Source organism: Lepidochelys kempii, chromosome 2 (genome assembly GCF_965140285.1).
Source record: "Lepidochelys kempii isolate rLepKem1 chromosome 2, rLepKem1.hap1, whole genome shotgun sequence".
NCBI lineage: Eukaryota > Metazoa > Chordata > Testudines > Cheloniidae > Lepidochelys > Lepidochelys kempii.
The window spans coordinates 205203938-205221542 of NC_136381.1; the positions used below are offsets into that span (position 1 = coordinate 205203938).

Sequence of the window (17605 nt, forward strand, 5' to 3'; positions counted from 1 at the left end):
GAATTTCACTCATGAAAGTCACACATTGGGCCAAATTAGTTAACAAATTAACAATAGTTGGGCCAAATTAATCTATGGTGTAACTTTATTAAAGGCAATGGGATCAATATGGCTCAGGTTTGTTTGTTTGTTTTTTTTGTTTAATATCTTTGCGTTGTCACTTAAGACAGGAGAAAAGGGATAAACCCAGTGTCTTGAAGGGGGCAATTTGTGTTTCCAAGCAGAAGAATCTGATTTAACAATTGTATTCAGAGACAGGGAAAGGAAAGCAAGAAACTGATGCCGCCTCTGAACGAGGAGCAACAAATACTGCCATAACCAACTGTGGATTTTTGCCACAATCCCATAATGCTTTCTATCTTCTAGTGTTGTCATGACAAGAAAGTTGATGCTATTTTGGGGGGTGTTGATCGAAAAAGGACTGAAAATGACTGCTCTGGACTATGAAGCCTAGCTGGTGTGGCATTCAGTTGCCATGGTGATTGGCAAGGAATTAAAAATACAAATAACTAGTCTTCAGTTAAATGAGAGGGGCTGTTGGCGCATGAAACTCCTTTTCTATACTTCGGGGCAGCTGCACAGGCTGTCAAGAAGGGGCCCATAACTGGCTGATCATTTCAAACAAGTAAAGGTCATGACTGATAAGGGACAGAGCAGAGGGGTCTAATCTGACCCATGAACAATACTGAATTGTGGTCAACACTACATGAATTCAGACAAGGCAAGGGCACTGTCAAAGGAGACTCCTGCTCGGCTTCAGAAAAATGTCTTATTGAGATTCAATTCCCAGCAGCATTTCAGTGGGAGCTGTAGTTTTGTGAGGTAATTTAAAACCTTTTAGACATTTTGTATGTTTGCATTTGCCTGGGTACATAATATTTGACATTTAAAATCCCAAGAGAGAACCACCGTGGTTTGTGGACAAGGCCCTGTCATAAAGTCAAGATGACAGGATTGACTCACCCCCACTGTCCAGGGGGATGCTAACTGCACCTTGGCAAGAAGAAAGCAGGTGTTCTCAAAGGTGGCAAATGCACCCCCAGGGGATGATACTGGAAGGGTGTTGAGCATTTGTACCTTCAGGGTCCTGGTAAACGAGAGTAGCATTAAAGTACAATTGGCCCCATTAGTGGAGGATTCCCAGCGGCTAGGCGTGGTCACCTGGCCACGCCCTCTCCCCAGCCAGAAAAGTAAATGGGATTACATGAGGTATGATTTTGTCTTATTAATAAGCTTTAGTGAGAGGGTGGAGTGCATGTTGGCAGAGATCCAGGACTTCTATTCATACATGTTTTGAAAAGTACCACCGACATGCACCAGGGATAGGCAGGAAAGACTGTGGTTGTACGGAGCAATGCTTGATGTGTAAGGTTGTGGGGTGTAGCTGCAGAGATCAAAGGGGCCACCCTCCACATTGGATGGTCGGGTCCAAGACTTTATGGACAGCACATGAGTGGCAGGCTGCAGTGAACAGCAGGCAATTTAGTTGTTCCAGTGCACTGCTTTAATGCAAAAGACAATGCAACGGTATGGTGTCAGCTCTAAGGGACAGCACTTCTAAGAGTATGTTCTATGACAAACTCCATACATCTTAAAGCTGATTTATTAGTAGATGAAATATATAGAAGTGGGGGTTTATCATTATTATTTTGCAGCATGCAAGTAAGTTAGGTGCCTCAAAATAAGTAGGTATGGTCCCTGCCACAACAGTTTACCACCTAACTTCAGACAGGCTGCAACAAAGGTAGAATTGTATAGAAATAACTCTCTGGAACATTTCTAGCTGGTTTTGGTTGGGTAATTATAGAGGGCCTGATTCACCCCTGCATTGCTCTAGTTTTCCATCCGTGTAACTCAGCTGAAATAAAAACAAATTAAAGATAATGTATATCAAACACTGTTAGCAAATATGGAAAACATCCTCTAAGTCTTGAAGTTTGTCTCCTCAAACATGGACTGCCATTTGTCTCTAGCCATGAGAAAATGACCACTGCAAAAGATATGTGAAACCTCTTGCTTGCGTAGGGCCAGATCACGTCTTTTTGGTATGCTGCACTACTCAAAGGGGATGCATCAGAGACAGTCTGCCTCAGAAAGGCAGGATGCCTCTCAGAGCTCTCCCAGTGCTCTGGGGAGCATGGAAGCTGCTATATCTCTCTAAGACTTGCTACATAACCCATCTCACATGGCTAGCCAGATCAGAGGGAGGCAGAGCCATGGCTCTACTTGCTTATTCCGGAGTCACCCCCCCCCCCCGATGATAATTGGAGTAGCAGTGAGTTCTGGAGCTGCTATTCTGCCTTAAGGAATCCATTCAGGAAGGGGGATTGATGCTCTCTCTGTCCTCCACTACCTACTTGGCTAGGTACCAGGTAGAACCTCACCCATCAAGACCAACTGATGCACAGACTAACTACCAGTGAACTTTTCACTAGATCTTCTTAGCAGGCTATAGCCCTGTAATCTACCTGTGCCTCAGTTCCCCCATGTGCAAAATAGGAATAGTCCTTCCCTACCTCTCAGGGGTGTTGTGAGATAAAATTAATTAGTGACTGGAAGGTATTCAGATACTATGTTGATGAGGGTTATATGACTACCACGACATAAAGAGGAGAGCTTACAATCTAACCAAACAAGACGAAGTGTAGGAGGCCCAGAGATTTTCGGTTATTCTCTGCCCTTTCCCCAGTGTTAGTGGTATCATCAGCTCCTGCAGGGAATACATGAAACTGTCCACTTGAGAATACAGAATATAATAGAAAATAATGTTATCGCTTTACTAACTGAGTGGCAATGGACACCCAACAGATCAATACTTTTATAGCCCTTTGGACATGCATCAAATGCCCTGGCATTCTGTTCACATCAGGTGCACTGCAAAATATTCAGCAGTCAGGGAGCAAAGTCATTTTTAGACCAAGATTCTGCCCACAGTGACACCCAAGCAATCCTACAATAACTATACGCAGGGGTAACTCAGTGCTGAATTTGGCCCAAGTTGTTTTGCTTATTTCAGTCCCCAAACAGTCAGTGGTCCCGCACGAGTGAAATTCAGAGCAGAATCTGGGCCACTACCTACATATGAAGCACTCTGAGAACAAAGGATGGCATCAGCTGAATAGAATACAGTAAATAAATAAGTTTAAGTATATGTGCTTATTTAACAAAAGACACCTAAACAAGCATAAATAAGTCCCTTATATTGGCATCTTATGGCTAGCACAATTCATCTGCATAGCTTGCCTTTCCAACAGACCAACCAGCTCCATAGTTCTCACACACCAACAGATGGCTAAATAGCACTGACTGGCCCTGGCACCTGTTAAATAAAGCAGCCAACTGCAACATTTTCCCATTCTGATATGTGCCAGCAGAGGCCGCCATACTCCTCATTAAATGAGCAGGCTAATAAATAAGTGCACTCACAGGTTGAAAAGTCAGAACTTGTTGGCTACCTGGGTGAAGTAGGACGATTGCCTCTGCCAGTGAAAGTGAAAGGGCAAGAGAGGTACATAAACAAGGAGCAAAAGAGTTTTACAAATAACATAGCCTTGTACACTAATTCATTGTATACTTGTTCTTCCCTCTCTGCTGGGACTGGAACCCCCAGAGTGACTGGTACGTTGGTCCAATAAAAGATACTACCTCACCCACCTTGTCTCTCTGGTACATTGCAGTTATTCTTCCTTCCACACCGCCTTATTGTTTTAAGAAAACCGAAATCCCCACAACAACTATAGTATTTAAGAAAGGGAGAAAATGAGACAAGTGTCTCTCATGGCTCTTGTTATAGCATTTGCTGTGCTCTCAGTATCCCCAGGGGATGATATAATGGAATGAAATGAAAGCTGTTGTACTCTAAGTTATTTTAGGAGACAGGAAGAGGAGTGTGCTTTGTCTAACTAGGATGTGTCTTGCTAGTTTGAGCTCCAATTTCTGATCTGTGTTTCAGGGTCCCAGTTTGTAGCATGGAGTTTGGGAAAGGGACATGGATTTGGGGGAATGGATATATTTCCTTATGGGGAGGACGGCTGGTTGCTCCAATGAGGAAGATGATATGAAAGAAAGGGGACAGGTTTCTCAGGGGTCAAGGGAAAGGTTTTTTAGGGGGACAATTGGGAGGGGTCAGGTTTCTCATAGGAAATAATTAGGATGTTTTACTTACAAAGGATGCCGCACCTCAGGCAGCTCCCTGCGCAGAGAAATCCGCTCACTGAGCGCTTCATTAAAGCCATGAGTTTCCAGGCCAAGGATTGCCAATTGCTCACCCCCAGCAGCCTCTTCTGAATCCTGTAGAGGAAAGGACATGAGCTGGGACTCTTGGTTTCCCCTGGGCTTGACATTAGTCTTTTCCTCCTGCCTTTTGCTCTGCTGCTTCACCATTCGGTATCCTTTTCTAGCCTTGCTGTCGTTTCTCCTGGCTATGGGTGACACAATGGCCACTAGCAGCTCGTCCTCCCGGAGGGAAATGAAAGGGGCTAACCCCACCATGGGGTAGTACTGCTGGCTCTCTTCCTGAGTCTCCAACATTTCCTGGGTTTCCGGAAAGTCCAGCTGATACCCTTCTCTGGCACTGAACTTTAATGGCTGGGATGTCCCCGCTTTGTTCAGGTCCCGGAATGGTGGATTCAGGATTGTAACCATCAGTAATAAAAAACCCAGCATCAGCAACAACAAGAGAAACTGAAGCTTACGTGATCCATATCTGCACCTCTTCTTCAAGAGCATACTGTTGGTGACAAAACAATACAGATGGTCATGCTAAATATCACTTGGATATTTTTTACAGCACAGCTCTCTGGTTTCTTTGCAGCAATAAACTGGTCATTACTGTCTGCTGTGAGGTTCCCCCTCCCCCTCGCATTTCATTGATGTTGTTTCATGCTTTCCCGTATATTTGTAGACAAAATCAAAAATACCTACTTATGAGAGATAACATAGATCCAATTAGATAAAGGAGATCCTTTATTATACAGAATCCCAGATTGTCTAAGAAAGAATGTATTTAGCTGACCAAAAAGCTCATTAAAAGGTGGTTTAAGTTTGATTTTCGTTTTTAATTCTGAGAAAAAGTAAAAATAAATTCCATTTTTTATAGTTTCCTTCCAGAATATTTCCTGCCACTGCAAAGTTTCCAATCGCTGCCTGGGCTGGAGTGATATTATCTTTGCAAGCAGATCTGACAGCTTCCCCTGTTTTGACGCGTCAAGTTAACTGTGATCAACAGATGAGAACTAGTCAGTCCCTGACTTTCTTTCACACATAACTACAGCACTCAGTCAAGGAACCCTTTGCCAGACATAATACAAAGCAATGTGTGTGTCTTTCTCTTGGTCCTAATGCCCTCACTGTTCTTGTCCTATCAAATCAAAACTTTGCATAGAACTGTTAGAGGTGCACTAAAAGGAGGCAAATGCTGTTTCGGGAAACAAATCAAGAAGCACACATGATTCTAGTTTAGAATATCCTTATTAAGCAGGGAATATATATAACAAACTGAATTGAACAAAGGGTTGAATGAACATGATATATTGAATGCTAAAATGTGTTTGATTCATAACATCTTGACTCTGGAATATATAGGTATTTTTATGTGTAATAAATATTTATATCTTTAGTCATTTTAGCGCTGGCAAAATGTACTGAATTATCAACCCTGGAGACTGGCGTCCCTAAATCAGATATTGCATCGGCAGTAACAGTGCAAGCTTTTCCACCAGTGGGTACTAATGTGTTGCAACCCTGATCTGGAAGGACCACCTATGGGACTGAAAGGGTAGTTGAGTCTCTGTGGCATCTTTGCTGATACTACTAACAAGGTTGGTGCTAGTTGGTGCTGACTGGGGCATTTGTTTTGTGAGACGAGAATAGGAATTGGCTGAGACTATCAACTGCACATCCCATGGAATCATGTGCCTCTCAACCTGGCAAGGCCCAAATATGGGACATCACCACAATTTTATAATGAGACTTGTGATATTTGGTAATTTTCTTAAAGCCTCAGCTCCTGGAGGCAAGTGATTATATGAGAATCTCTGCTCAGTTTTTAAAAATGTATATTTCTAGCCCTTTTAGTTGTAGAAAAAAGCCTGAAAACATAAACTGAGTGTACCTTAAAGCTTCAGGAACCAGACAGCAAATAAAAAGAATCCAAAATTTATTATTTTAACAAACAGTCTCATGACTTTTAAGCCAATCTTACGATTTTTGGGGCCTGACATATGATGTGTTAACACTTGGGGTTCACAATATAAACTGATCCTAAATGAGGGACACAAAGACGTATTCCTGCAGGACATTTAAAATGCTACCGGATTCTTCCTTTAGTCTAAATAACCCCTTTGTTATAAACTACAACTGTTTCATGAGTCTTTGTTGCTGATGTAAATAATTTTCAACAATAAAAATGAAGGCACTAAAATGAGTGATGTCCCATTAAACAAGAAGATATGATGTAGCATCCTCTAGTGACTGGAGGCTGGCTCTTTTTAAAAGGGCGTACTATCTGCCACTTCAGAGTGCACTCCCACAGCACCCTTACACACTAGTATGCTGTATCTTGGCTCCTTCCCTATCTTAGTTGTGCTTTAAAAGGTATGCTATAGCCCAAAGCATATCTTGGGGAGAATTGGTATGTAGCTAATGTTTTGGAAGCATCACCATTGTGTGTGCCTTTTCCACTTTTACCCACATAACCAGTAACATCCCAAGCCACCATTAGTTCAGAGTTTGTCTAATGAGAAAATATTGCTCTTTTTACTGGATTTCATAGAAAACATTGTGATGTCTTCAATTCAGCTGGGAAGCATTACCAATTTGCATGAAAAAAATCTGAGTTCAAAGCCTTCATTGAAATAACAATGCATGTCAGCTACAGAAAGGCAAAATGAACCGTCAATGAAGAGACCTGTCCTAGGCAATTTGCAAAGAGCTGGCACCAGCAACTTGCAGACTATTCAATTCCATAGGAAGGGAGAAGCAAGGATTAAGGAAGAGGGGAGTGGGTGAAGTATTGTTGATTTTTCCCCCAGTTGACCTAACAAAATGCATTTATTTGATTTGTAATATATTTTTTAGCAGGTAAACCGTTATAAGATGCTGCTATAATAGCTCTGGTCAATATAATTCTGGGCTGGTGGTGGAAATCGGAGTTATAACATGACTCTGTTCTTCACTGAAATGTTGTGTAGTGCTGAACAGCTGCTGCTCATCTTTCTCTCTAGGGATAGCTGCATTTCAGTGGCAGGTAAAGTAGTCCAGTTTGCAAACACACAGATATCTTTTCTACTTTTAAATTAAAGGTTGCCAGTTAAAATTAAAGTGGAAACACATAGAGTCTAACAGATAAGTAAACCCTAGCCATTTAGAACCATGGAACTGAACAATTGAGGAAGTTATTTGTACATAGATATTTCAATATGCTCATACAGTTCACACAGTCGAGTAAATAAAATGTACATGGGTAAAATTGCACAGTCCAAAACAACCTTAATTCCTTGTCTAGCTTCAGTCTCTAAACTCAGAACTTTCTTACACACCACCACACCATAGGTTTCAGAGTAACAGCCGTGTTAGTCTGTATTCGCAAAAAGGTGGAGGAGGTATTTTTTCATGCTTTGTGTGTATATAAAAAGATTTTCTACACTTTCCATCGTATGCATCCGATGAAGTGAGCTGTAGCTCATGAAAGCTTATGCTCAAATAAATTGGTTAGTCTCTAAGGTGCCACAAGTACTCCTTTTCTTTTCACCACACCATAGTATACATTTCTAATATAATCAACAAACGCTCATAAACTGTTTACCATCCACAGAACATTTCTTAGGTCACCTCCCCAGTTTGGGTCAGAAAAATGAGCATTGTGCTTCCTGCCTTCTCTATACAACCACTGCCATGTCATTCCCACGTGTCAATTTTACTCTGGTAAGGAAGCTACTTCTATCCCATCTTACTTTCCATATGCAGTCAAGATACAGCACCATTCTCTCACCTGCTATTCCACTCAGAGGCAGAAAGGCCAGTCTTCCCAATCCCCCTGTCCTGTCCAGATGGAAAATTCAATGTATACCTTCTCTGTGTACCCTGCCAATGTGAGACAGAGGCTCCTCCTTGACATACAGACCATAAAGAATCTAGAGATGAGGTCAGCTAAAAATCATGTTCAAACAACAGGAGAGATGTTTCAGGTCTGGGAGAGAAAGAACCCAGGAGCTGTGAAATATGAGGAATGTCACTTTCTGAAAGTTAGCGGTGTTCCCAGAACAGTGTGGAGGGATTAGTAAATGATCTGCAAGATGGCAGCTGCCAGGAAAAAGAGAAGAACTTTCTTCTGATGTTAGTTTAAAAAAAAGAAAATCAATGCCATTACATAATACATTATTTTAGATTGTAAATTCTTTGGGGCAGGGAGTGTCCCAGTGCCTAGCACAATAGGTTGTGGCCTTTAGGCACTATCACCATATAAATATTAAAGAATGATTATGTTGCTACAAGGTGAGATGAAAAAAGAGCTTTCCTTTAAACTTCTCAAACTCATTTACAGTATTACAATATTGGTGCTAGTGGCACCTTAGAGACTAACCAATTTATTTGAGCATGAGCTTTCGTGAGCTACAGCTCACTTCATCGGATGCATGCCGTGGAAACTGTAGCAGACTTTATATATACACAGAGAATATGAAACAATACCTCCTCCCACCCCACTGTCCAGCTGGTAATAGCTTATCTAAAGTGATCATCAGGTGGGCCATTTCCAGCACAAATCCAGGTTTTCTCACCCTCCACCCCCCCACACACAGATTCACTCTCCTGCTGGTGATAGCTCATCCAAAGTGACAACTCTCTACACAATGTGCACTCCGATGAAGTGAGCTGTAGCTCACGAAAGCTCATGCTCAAATAAATTGGTTAGTTTCTAAGGTGCCACAAGTACTCCTTTTCTTTTTGCGAATACAGACTAACACGGCTGTTACTCTGAAACCTGTCAATATTGGTGCTGAAGCCCTGACTCCTGGAAGCACGTAAATACAGGAGAATCTCAACTTTCATTTATTTAAAAAGGTAAGTTTCTAGCCCTTGTGGTTGCAGAGAAAAAATTGCTAAAAATGACCCAAGTGTACCCTTATAGTTAAAAAAACAGAAGGCAAATTAAAAAAATCTCAGATTTATAATTTAAAGACGAAATCGTGATTTTTAAACAAGTTCATTACTTTTTGAATGGTTGTGATGGGCAATATTACATTTAAACATTTTAGAAAGAACCACAGAGTTCATCTTGGGGCTTTAAGAAGCTTGCAGCCAGTTGCTGTGGACAGCTGAAACAAATTTCATTGTGCTCTTAACAAACAAATAATAAAATAATAGGTTGTTCATAGTTGAATGGCAAGGGCATTCTCATTTACAATGTCTGCGGGTACTGGAATCCTACAAGTTTCAAATGGCTGTAAAATTCCCAAGTCTCATGTGACTGAATTATATTGGTAACGCAGGCTGAGCACTGGACAAGTCTTCCATGTGTTTATATGAATGTAAAAGATGAGATGTTTGTGTTGCTTCCTCAAAGTGGGAAGGGGAAATAGAGGATAGTCTCTTCTTGTGTAGCTGGTACATAAATAGTGGGTTAGTGATGCGTATATTAGTACCTGAAATACTGGACAGTATGGTATTCACTATTCAGTACTGATATGATATGAGCCATACTCAATCCCATGCTAGTGTGTGGGTATAAATTTTGTTTTATGTTTGCGCATAAGTAAGGGCAGAGTTACGGTTATTTTGGGGGCTTGCCTCAGTTCTGCACTTTCAAACATTTGGGTTTTTCAGAGTTTAACCATAACTTAGAATTTCCAGGCTTTTAACAATTTTACTGTTCATAAAATTGCAACATTTCATAAGGTTTTCTTTCTTTAAGTTAGGGTACATATTTACGAAGTAAATACAGCTTAATGATGTTTTCTGTCCAGGATTTATTCTTCTAGTGTGAAAACAAGTTATGTGCTTCCTATGCTCTTGCAGCTTCCCATGTAAATTTGAGTTGATCATTAATCTACTCTGATTCTTAGGGCCTCTAGTGTCCAGATAGCCATCAGCACCTAGCCCCTTCAGCTTTCTCCACCTGATGGCAAAAATAGAAGGCATTCGCTGTCACCCATTGCTGAGCAATCTGCTTGCTAGTCATTAAGAGGTAGAACATATCAAACATAGGATTTAGTATTCATTTGAAATACAGGGGATTTATCCAGAGCAATAAACCCTTCAATCACCATGTTACATCACTCATGCTTATTCTCCCCATCTCTCTCATTTTTGGCATGTATTTTAGTCCCAAACATTCCCTTTCAGTTCAATGTTAAATATTAAGTGGCATGTTATGTTATCCACACACAAAGAGCCAACATATCCTTTCAACCTGCATAGTTTTTATTTCATATTCAGGAAAATCACTAAAAAAGAAAGAATGAACACAAGTCTGCCCGGGAGAGAGACTGTATATGCATAGGTTGCTACTCTATAATTGCCATCTCGACTTGATTTATACCCCTGCACCAGGAGCAGATGATCAGGAAGACTCCTTATATTTAAAGCCCTGCATATATCTTAACACCTCCCCTCCATTTGCATAGCTACATACACCCCATAGTACAATTCTTTTTCTGTATCCTAACATCAACCTTATTTGCATGGATGTGAAGAAAATAAGTATATAAAACATGGAAGTAATGACATGTTATGTGTAAGCAGAGTCAGGTTGTGCTCCACCCTGACATCTGGTGGTGAGTTGTGGCAAGTTGTGGAAAAGAACTTCAGGGGCTGATCTCATTTGCATAGGCACACCCACCCCGCCTAGCATGAGTCCACAGCTGCCCAAATGGTCACTTTGGCTGCTGTGGGATCCCCAGTTTCAGCTTTTAGTAATTTTAGCTATGTCATGATTTCAGCTTGTAGTAGGGGAGCCTCAGTGCTGATGCACCATTGGCCCAAAGTGAATTCAGCTCAGCAGCCTGTAACTAGACTCTTAACGGAATCAAAATTAGCTCTGATATTCCACAGTGGAGAGAGAGAGAGAGAGAGGTGGGGGTGGGGGGGAGTTTGAATTAAATATTAGAGGAATTTCATTTTCATAGAATCATAGGACTGGAAGGGACCTTGAGAGGAAAGATAAGAATTATGGCAAGAGACCACCCTGGTTTAACCAGGAGAGCTTCAATTATTGGAAACTCAAAAAAGAGTCCTACAAAAAGTGGAAACTAGGTCAAATTTCAAAGGATGAATGTAAACAAATAACACAAGTATGGGGAGAAAATTAGAAAGGCCAAGGCACAAAACAAGATCAAACTAGCTAGAGACATAAAGAGTACCAAGAAAACATTCTATAAATACATTAGAAGCAAGAGGAAGACCAATGACCGGGTAGGCCCATTACTCAATGGGTGGGAGGGACAATAACAGAAAATGTGGAAATGGCAGAAGTGTTAAATGACTTTTTTGTTTCAGTTTTCACCAGAAAGGTTGGTGGCGATTGGACATCTAACATAGGGAATGCCAATGAAAATGAGATAGGATCAGAGGCTAAAATAGGGAAAGAACAAGTCAAAAATCACGTAGACAAGTTAGATGTCTTCAAGTCACCAGGGCCTGATGAAATACATCGTAGAATACTCAGGGTGCTGACTGAGGAGGGCAACTTGCCATTAGCAAATATCTTTGAACAGTCATGGAAGATGGAAGAGATTCCAGAGGACTGGAAAAGGGCAAATATGGTGCCCATCTATAAAAAGGGAAATAAGGACAATCAGGGGATTTACAGTCAGCTTAACTTTAATACCCGGAAAGATAATGGAGCAAATAATTAAGCAATCAATTTGGAAACATTTAGAAAATAATAAGGTGATAAGTAACAGTCAGCATGGATTTGTCAAGAACAAATCGTGTCAAACCAACCTGATAGCTTTCTTTGACAGGGTCATTCTTTTAACACGGTTTCTGCTAATAAATCATATGGGTGTAACCCTTCTGCCCGTCAGAGTTGGCAGCAACAAGGGCCGGGTTCAATATCTAGGGGTTCCATTCCAATAACACAATGCAAACCGGCTCGAGCCCCCACCCAGTGACCTGGGACAAATATATACCACCCCCGCTGGGCGCCTCCAAGAGGCAATACTTCCCGTCTCGCAAGCACATAGTCTGAGTGTAGCAAAAGCCTTTTAATAACAGAGAGAAACAATGTGGCATTATGTTGGGGAAACACCACCAACAGGATTCATAACACAACCCATGAGCAAAAAAAACCCACCCCAGGCAATTTGCGGCATGCCCTTTTCCCTTTGGTTCTTGAGTCCAGCAACCCCAAATCACCCAAAGTCCCAAAAGTCTCTGTCCCTGGTCAGGGCAGCCCCAGAGTTCGAAAGTTTATCTGCGGAGCTTTACCTCCCAACCTGGGTGGAAATGGGACGGGGGTAAGAGGCACCTTACGTGATCTGAAGCTGACCGCTCCATAGCGGCACTCCGCTCCGCCAGCCGCCCCACAAACTCCTTCGCTCAGCTCCACGGCCCACAAGCAGCTCCTGCCATCCACAAACTGCTCCGCGTCGAACTGCTCCACAATATAGCTTCAGGCTCCCCCACTACTTAACACAACACTCAGTGATTTCAGCTCTTAAGTGAATTCAGCTTGTAGTAGGGGAGCCCCAGTGCTGGTGCACTATCAGCCCAAAGTGAGCTCAGCAGCCTATAACTAGATTTCTAGTGAAATCAAAATTAGCTCTGATATTCCACAGTGGAGAGAGGAGGAAGTGCAATTAGCATGTAAGGCCCTCACCAGGGGGCCCATACCACCAAGTATTAATACTTGTCCACAGCCTCTCTCTATTCACACAGTTTTGGAACCCATGACCCTTGCCTAGCGAGTGCTACTTAGTTGATGGTGAATCCCTCCATCATAACAAAAGGCCACGTACAGTTCCAAGCACAGTTCCCATAATCAGGGTAATAACAATTTATTCTTCCTGCCCCAATAACAGAGACACTGGGGATCCCACAGCAGCCAAAGTGACCATTTGGGCAGCTATGGTCTCATTCTAGGCGTGGTGGGTGTGCCTATGCAAATGAGATTGGCCCCTGAAGTTCTTTTCCACAACTTGCCACACCTCACCACCAGATGTCAGGATGGAGCTCATCCTGACACTGCTTACATGGGCAATGTAAAATGACGTCTGAAAACAGTGCAATAGTCCTGGGCAAACTAATTCCTATAGCTGAGCTCTCAACTGCATTGTGCAAGCAATACTGTGGACATGAAAGCCATTAGGGTCTTGTGGGAGGTGGGCAGAGTGTAGCACCTGAGTGGCTGCTGCCAGACGCACAGTACCCCAACCCCTAGATAGCAGCAGCTGCTCCCTTATAATTTTTAGCCTTGAGGAGAGGGTACACACCTTGGTAGTAGGAGACGCGCTGCCTGGGGGGAGAAGGAATGTGAACAGGACTCTGTCACCTCTCAGGTGAGTGCCCTAACTCCTAGGCTGTGGAGTATTCTGATGTGGAGCTCCCTCAGTCTCTCTCGTTGTTCCACTTTAATTAAATACTTGAATAATTAAATATTAGGCCAGTGAAAGAATAAGACAGACTTTAAAGCCTTGTGGTTAGGGCACTCATCTGCCCTAACCAGAGCAGAGTCCTGTTCAAATCCTTTCTCCCTCTCCGAAGAAGGGGAGACTTGAACTGGGGCTCTCTCAGGGTCTGGGTGAGTACCCCATCCACTAGGCTAAAGGTTTTAAGGGAGGTGCCCCTCCCCTTCTCACTGTTTTGTGTGAACACAGCTCAGGGGCCCAATCTGGTAGGCAGCCTCTGAGCATACCAGACCAGGCCCCACACACAATTTAGGTGGTCAAATGTCTATCTTCCCCAGTTTGTGCATCACTTTCGGGATTAAGCAGGACATAGGACATGTACAGTGAGGCAGCTGTGCACATGCTCAGAGGCCAAAGAGTAGGCACCTAGAAAATGTTTATTGCAAAAATGTAGGCGAAAGTGAATTTAAGCATGTACAGGCAGCAGCAGAGTGGGAGTTTTGTGGATAACTTAGGTGCCTAAAAATGGGACTTAGATGCCTAATACGTTTGTAGACCACACCACTAACCTTTCCCTTGCATTGTATAGGGAGCCTTGGCTCTTAACTTGGGACTCTCAATTCCACTGTGTGACAGGAAGCCTAAAAGTTCCATGGTGGATCTAGGCCTGTGTCACTACTGGTATGGATCACATGGATAATCAAACACTGTTTGGAATATGGTGTTTAAGAAAAATAGAAAGTTCTTTCAATTGATATTTCCCATCCTTCTGATACACAAAAATAACACATACTATATGCAAAAAAGTACAACAAAAGCATAATCTGTCCTCAGGCTCTGGAACAAACTACTTGGCTATGTATTCCTGTCACCTGAACTGGGATTATCATTGACTGTGTCTTTGTCTGTGTTCAGTATATTCAGTATTTGATAACCAGGAACCTGCTGAGGTATCAGACTTTTGAGGTTTGTCAGAGAATTTTGGCAGTAAGGATAAGTTTAGGAAAACTCCCGATGACAAGACAGTTGTTAATGAGAGTGTGACAAGCAAACAACTGATGTGTTATAGGGGGGATAAAAGCCATAGGGTCTGAGTTTAAAGTTGCTGCAGGTGTGAAGCTTAATGAGGTGCAACTGGGTAGCAGGTGGGCATCAACAGGACCAAAGAGGGCATATAATGGAGTTTTGTGGTGGAAGAGCCAGTATACGTACCCAGAACTGAGTTCTGTAAAAGCATAAACTGCATATTATTTTTCAGTGCTACTGTCTTTGTTATGAAGAAGATATAATGGAAATGAGAGTGTCTGGTCCTGACGATATGATAGGCTTGTGTTTTGACCCTATGTATTACTGTGAATTGTGACTTCCCTTAATGTTGTCCAGCCAAAAACTACATTATTTAACTGAACATTTGGTAACAGGTACATGGAAAAATACCAATTGCTCCTGGTTGTCATTATTTGTCCTTGTGATGGAGTGACTATCCCACACTTGCCCTGCTGTCATAACCATACAGCTAAAGGTAGCCTAGAATTCCTCCTTACCTGTAAGGGGTTAAGAAGGAAAATAACCTGGTTGGCACCTGACCAAAAGGACCAATGGGGAAAGAAGATAACTTTCAAATCTGGTGGGGGAGGGGGAGGCTTTGTTTGTGCTCTTTGTTTTGTGTGTTCTCTGGTGAATCAGAGAAGCATCAGGTCAGAAAACTCCTTCTCCTAAAATGAGTCTCAATATTGCAAAAAGAGTAAGTAAATAAGGCAGGGTGCATTAGATTATCTTTTGTTTTTAGCTTGTGAATTTTTCCTATGCTTTGAGGGAGGTTTATCCCTGTTTTTTGTAACTTTAAAGTTTTGCCTAGAGGGGAATCCTCTATGTTTTGAATCTGATTACCCTGTAAAGTTACCTTCCATCCTGATTTTACAAAGGTGCTTCTTTTACTTTTTTTTCTTTATAATAAAGTTCTGTTTTTTAAGAATCTGGTTTACCTATTTGGTTGGCATATTATTCTCAAGCCTCCCCAGGAAACGGGGTGAAGGGGCTTAGGGGGATATTTTAGGGAACAGAAATTCCAAGTGGTCCTTTTCCTGAATCTTTGTCTAATTCACTTTGTGGTGGCAGCAGTACCCATCCAAGGACAAGGAAGGATTTGTGCCTTGGGGAAGTTTTTAACCTAAGCTGGTAGAAATAAGCTTAGGGGGTCTTTCATGTGGGTCCCCACATCTGTACCCTAGAGTTCAGAGTGGGGAGGGAATCTTGACACCTGCAAAGTTCAATACAGGCCAGATGGGCCAATTAACCCATTAGGCAGCTGATTAAGGAGGCTCAGCTGGGCAGGAGTAGATGGGGCCTATAAAGCCCAGGAGTTGAAAGGAGAAGGAACTGCTAGGAAAAGTCAGACGCTCACAGGAGAAAGGGAGGAGTGAATGGAGACTACAGTCACTTCCTGGGAAGAGGGAGGAACCTTTAGGAATTGGTAGGCCCAGGAAGAAAAAGGGAACCAGTGGTAGGAAGAAGCCTAGGGATAGAGCGCTGAGGCCAGAGAGAGAAGGCCAAGACTGCTGAGCTGAGGGTTCTGGGTTGGAACCCAGAGAAGAGGGCAGGCCTGGGTTCCCTACCAGCCATGGGGCCAGGGCCGCCCAGAGGGCCCCCATGAGAGTTTTCAGCAGGGCTGCGGCGGCGGGGGGGTCCTTCAGTGCTGCTGAACATACCCGGAGTAAAGGACCCACCGCCGCTTCTTCCACTCCGGGTCTTCGGCAGCGGGGGTAAGTGCCCCGAAGACCCGGAGCGTAAGGACCCCCGCTGCCAAAGAGCCCAGGCCACCTGAATCCTCCGGGTGGCCCTGCATGGGGCAAGTGGTAGAAAACTATCACACTTTTGAGAAGTTCAACTCCCCCGGAAGGGGGGGAACACAGACAGTAACACAGCTGGAGGGCTAAGCCACCGAGAGGATGCTGTTGTTCCTGAGGATGTGGGAGGAGCTGCAGGCAGATGAAGTGACAGTGTGCAAGCTGCAGACATGGAGAGTGTTGGCCTCCAGCTAATCCCCAGAGTCTCAGGGGAGATGCTAGTCTGGTGGTGAGTGGTGTGTCCTGTGATAGTTCTTTATGCTGAATATGCTTTTTAGAGATAAAATAATATATTACATTTATTTAGCACCTCTCCTTGTGATGCATTCCAAAGAACTTTACAGCTGTGCATATAGAGCCAAATTATGAGGTCCTCAGTTAAATTCCTTTGACAACAGTGAGGGTTTGTCAGAATAAAGACCTATATTTTTGTCCCATATACTAGCATCAAAATGTAGCCACACTTAGGTGTGAATGGTGGCAACTAATTGGTACAAAATACATTTTACAATAGTGGATGGTTTGGAAAAGCTTGGTTAAGAACACCAGGGCAAAACCTCCATCCTTCTGAAAAGTGCCTTGAAATCTCCAATGTCCACACAGAGCAGAAATGACTTAACCGCTAGTCTTATCCAAAAGTGCAGTATGAAAATAATTTGGGGCCAATCTAAAACACACACATTAATATCCACAAACATAAAGGGCTAACTTCTGCCTAAAGATCTAGGCATGCGATCCTTACCGACGACAATGGGAGTTGTGCACGCCCCGCATATTTAAGAGAAGAATTTGGGTTGAAAGAGAATAACAGAAACCCTTGGCCGCATTTGGTGGTGAGTTAAATGGGTTTACACAGGGAATTAATCAGCACAGGAGATAACAAAAGTATAGCACTGAAAACAGGGTTGGTGAAAAACTCATAATTTCTATACATTAGTTTTCTATGCTGCCATCCTATTTTTGTCTTTAATAGGGGACACATTTCTATATAACTGCATAAAACTGTCTGATTTTATGAGTTAGTATCAGTCTTAATTTTTTAAAATGCTTTTTATATTTGAAGTTTGTTTACTTTTTGGTAGAAGAATGGCATTTATATTTTGGGATGTGTCCCAGTTGCTCAGTAACAAGATTCAATTTAAAACCATGTTTCCTGGAAAACTAGCCTTAGTGCTTTTTTATGAATTTGTTTGC

The 17605-nt window shown here is 42.5% G+C and overlaps 1 protein-coding gene across 6 annotated transcripts in view; it reads right to left on the reverse strand.

Annotated features, from left to right (window-relative positions):
- GALNT15 (polypeptide N-acetylgalactosaminyltransferase 15) overlaps positions 1-8160 on the reverse strand; it is a 44735-nt gene extending 36575 nt beyond the window's left edge. For 5 of the 6 annotated variants that reach the window (XM_073333558.1, XM_073333555.1, XM_073333561.1 and 2 more), the window contains exons 1-2: positions 7991-8160; positions 4166-4729 (exon numbers count right to left, since the gene is read on the reverse strand). In XM_073333558.1, coding sequence (XP_073189659.1) covers positions 4166-4728 — 563 coding nt within the window. In that variant the 5' untranslated portion in view covers position 4729; positions 7991-8160. Of the gene's footprint in view, positions 1-4165; positions 4730-4923; positions 5210-7990 lie in introns of those variants that run through there. The other variant, XM_073333557.1, reaches the window with a different exon arrangement.
- Positions 8161-17605: the final 9445 nt, after the last annotated feature.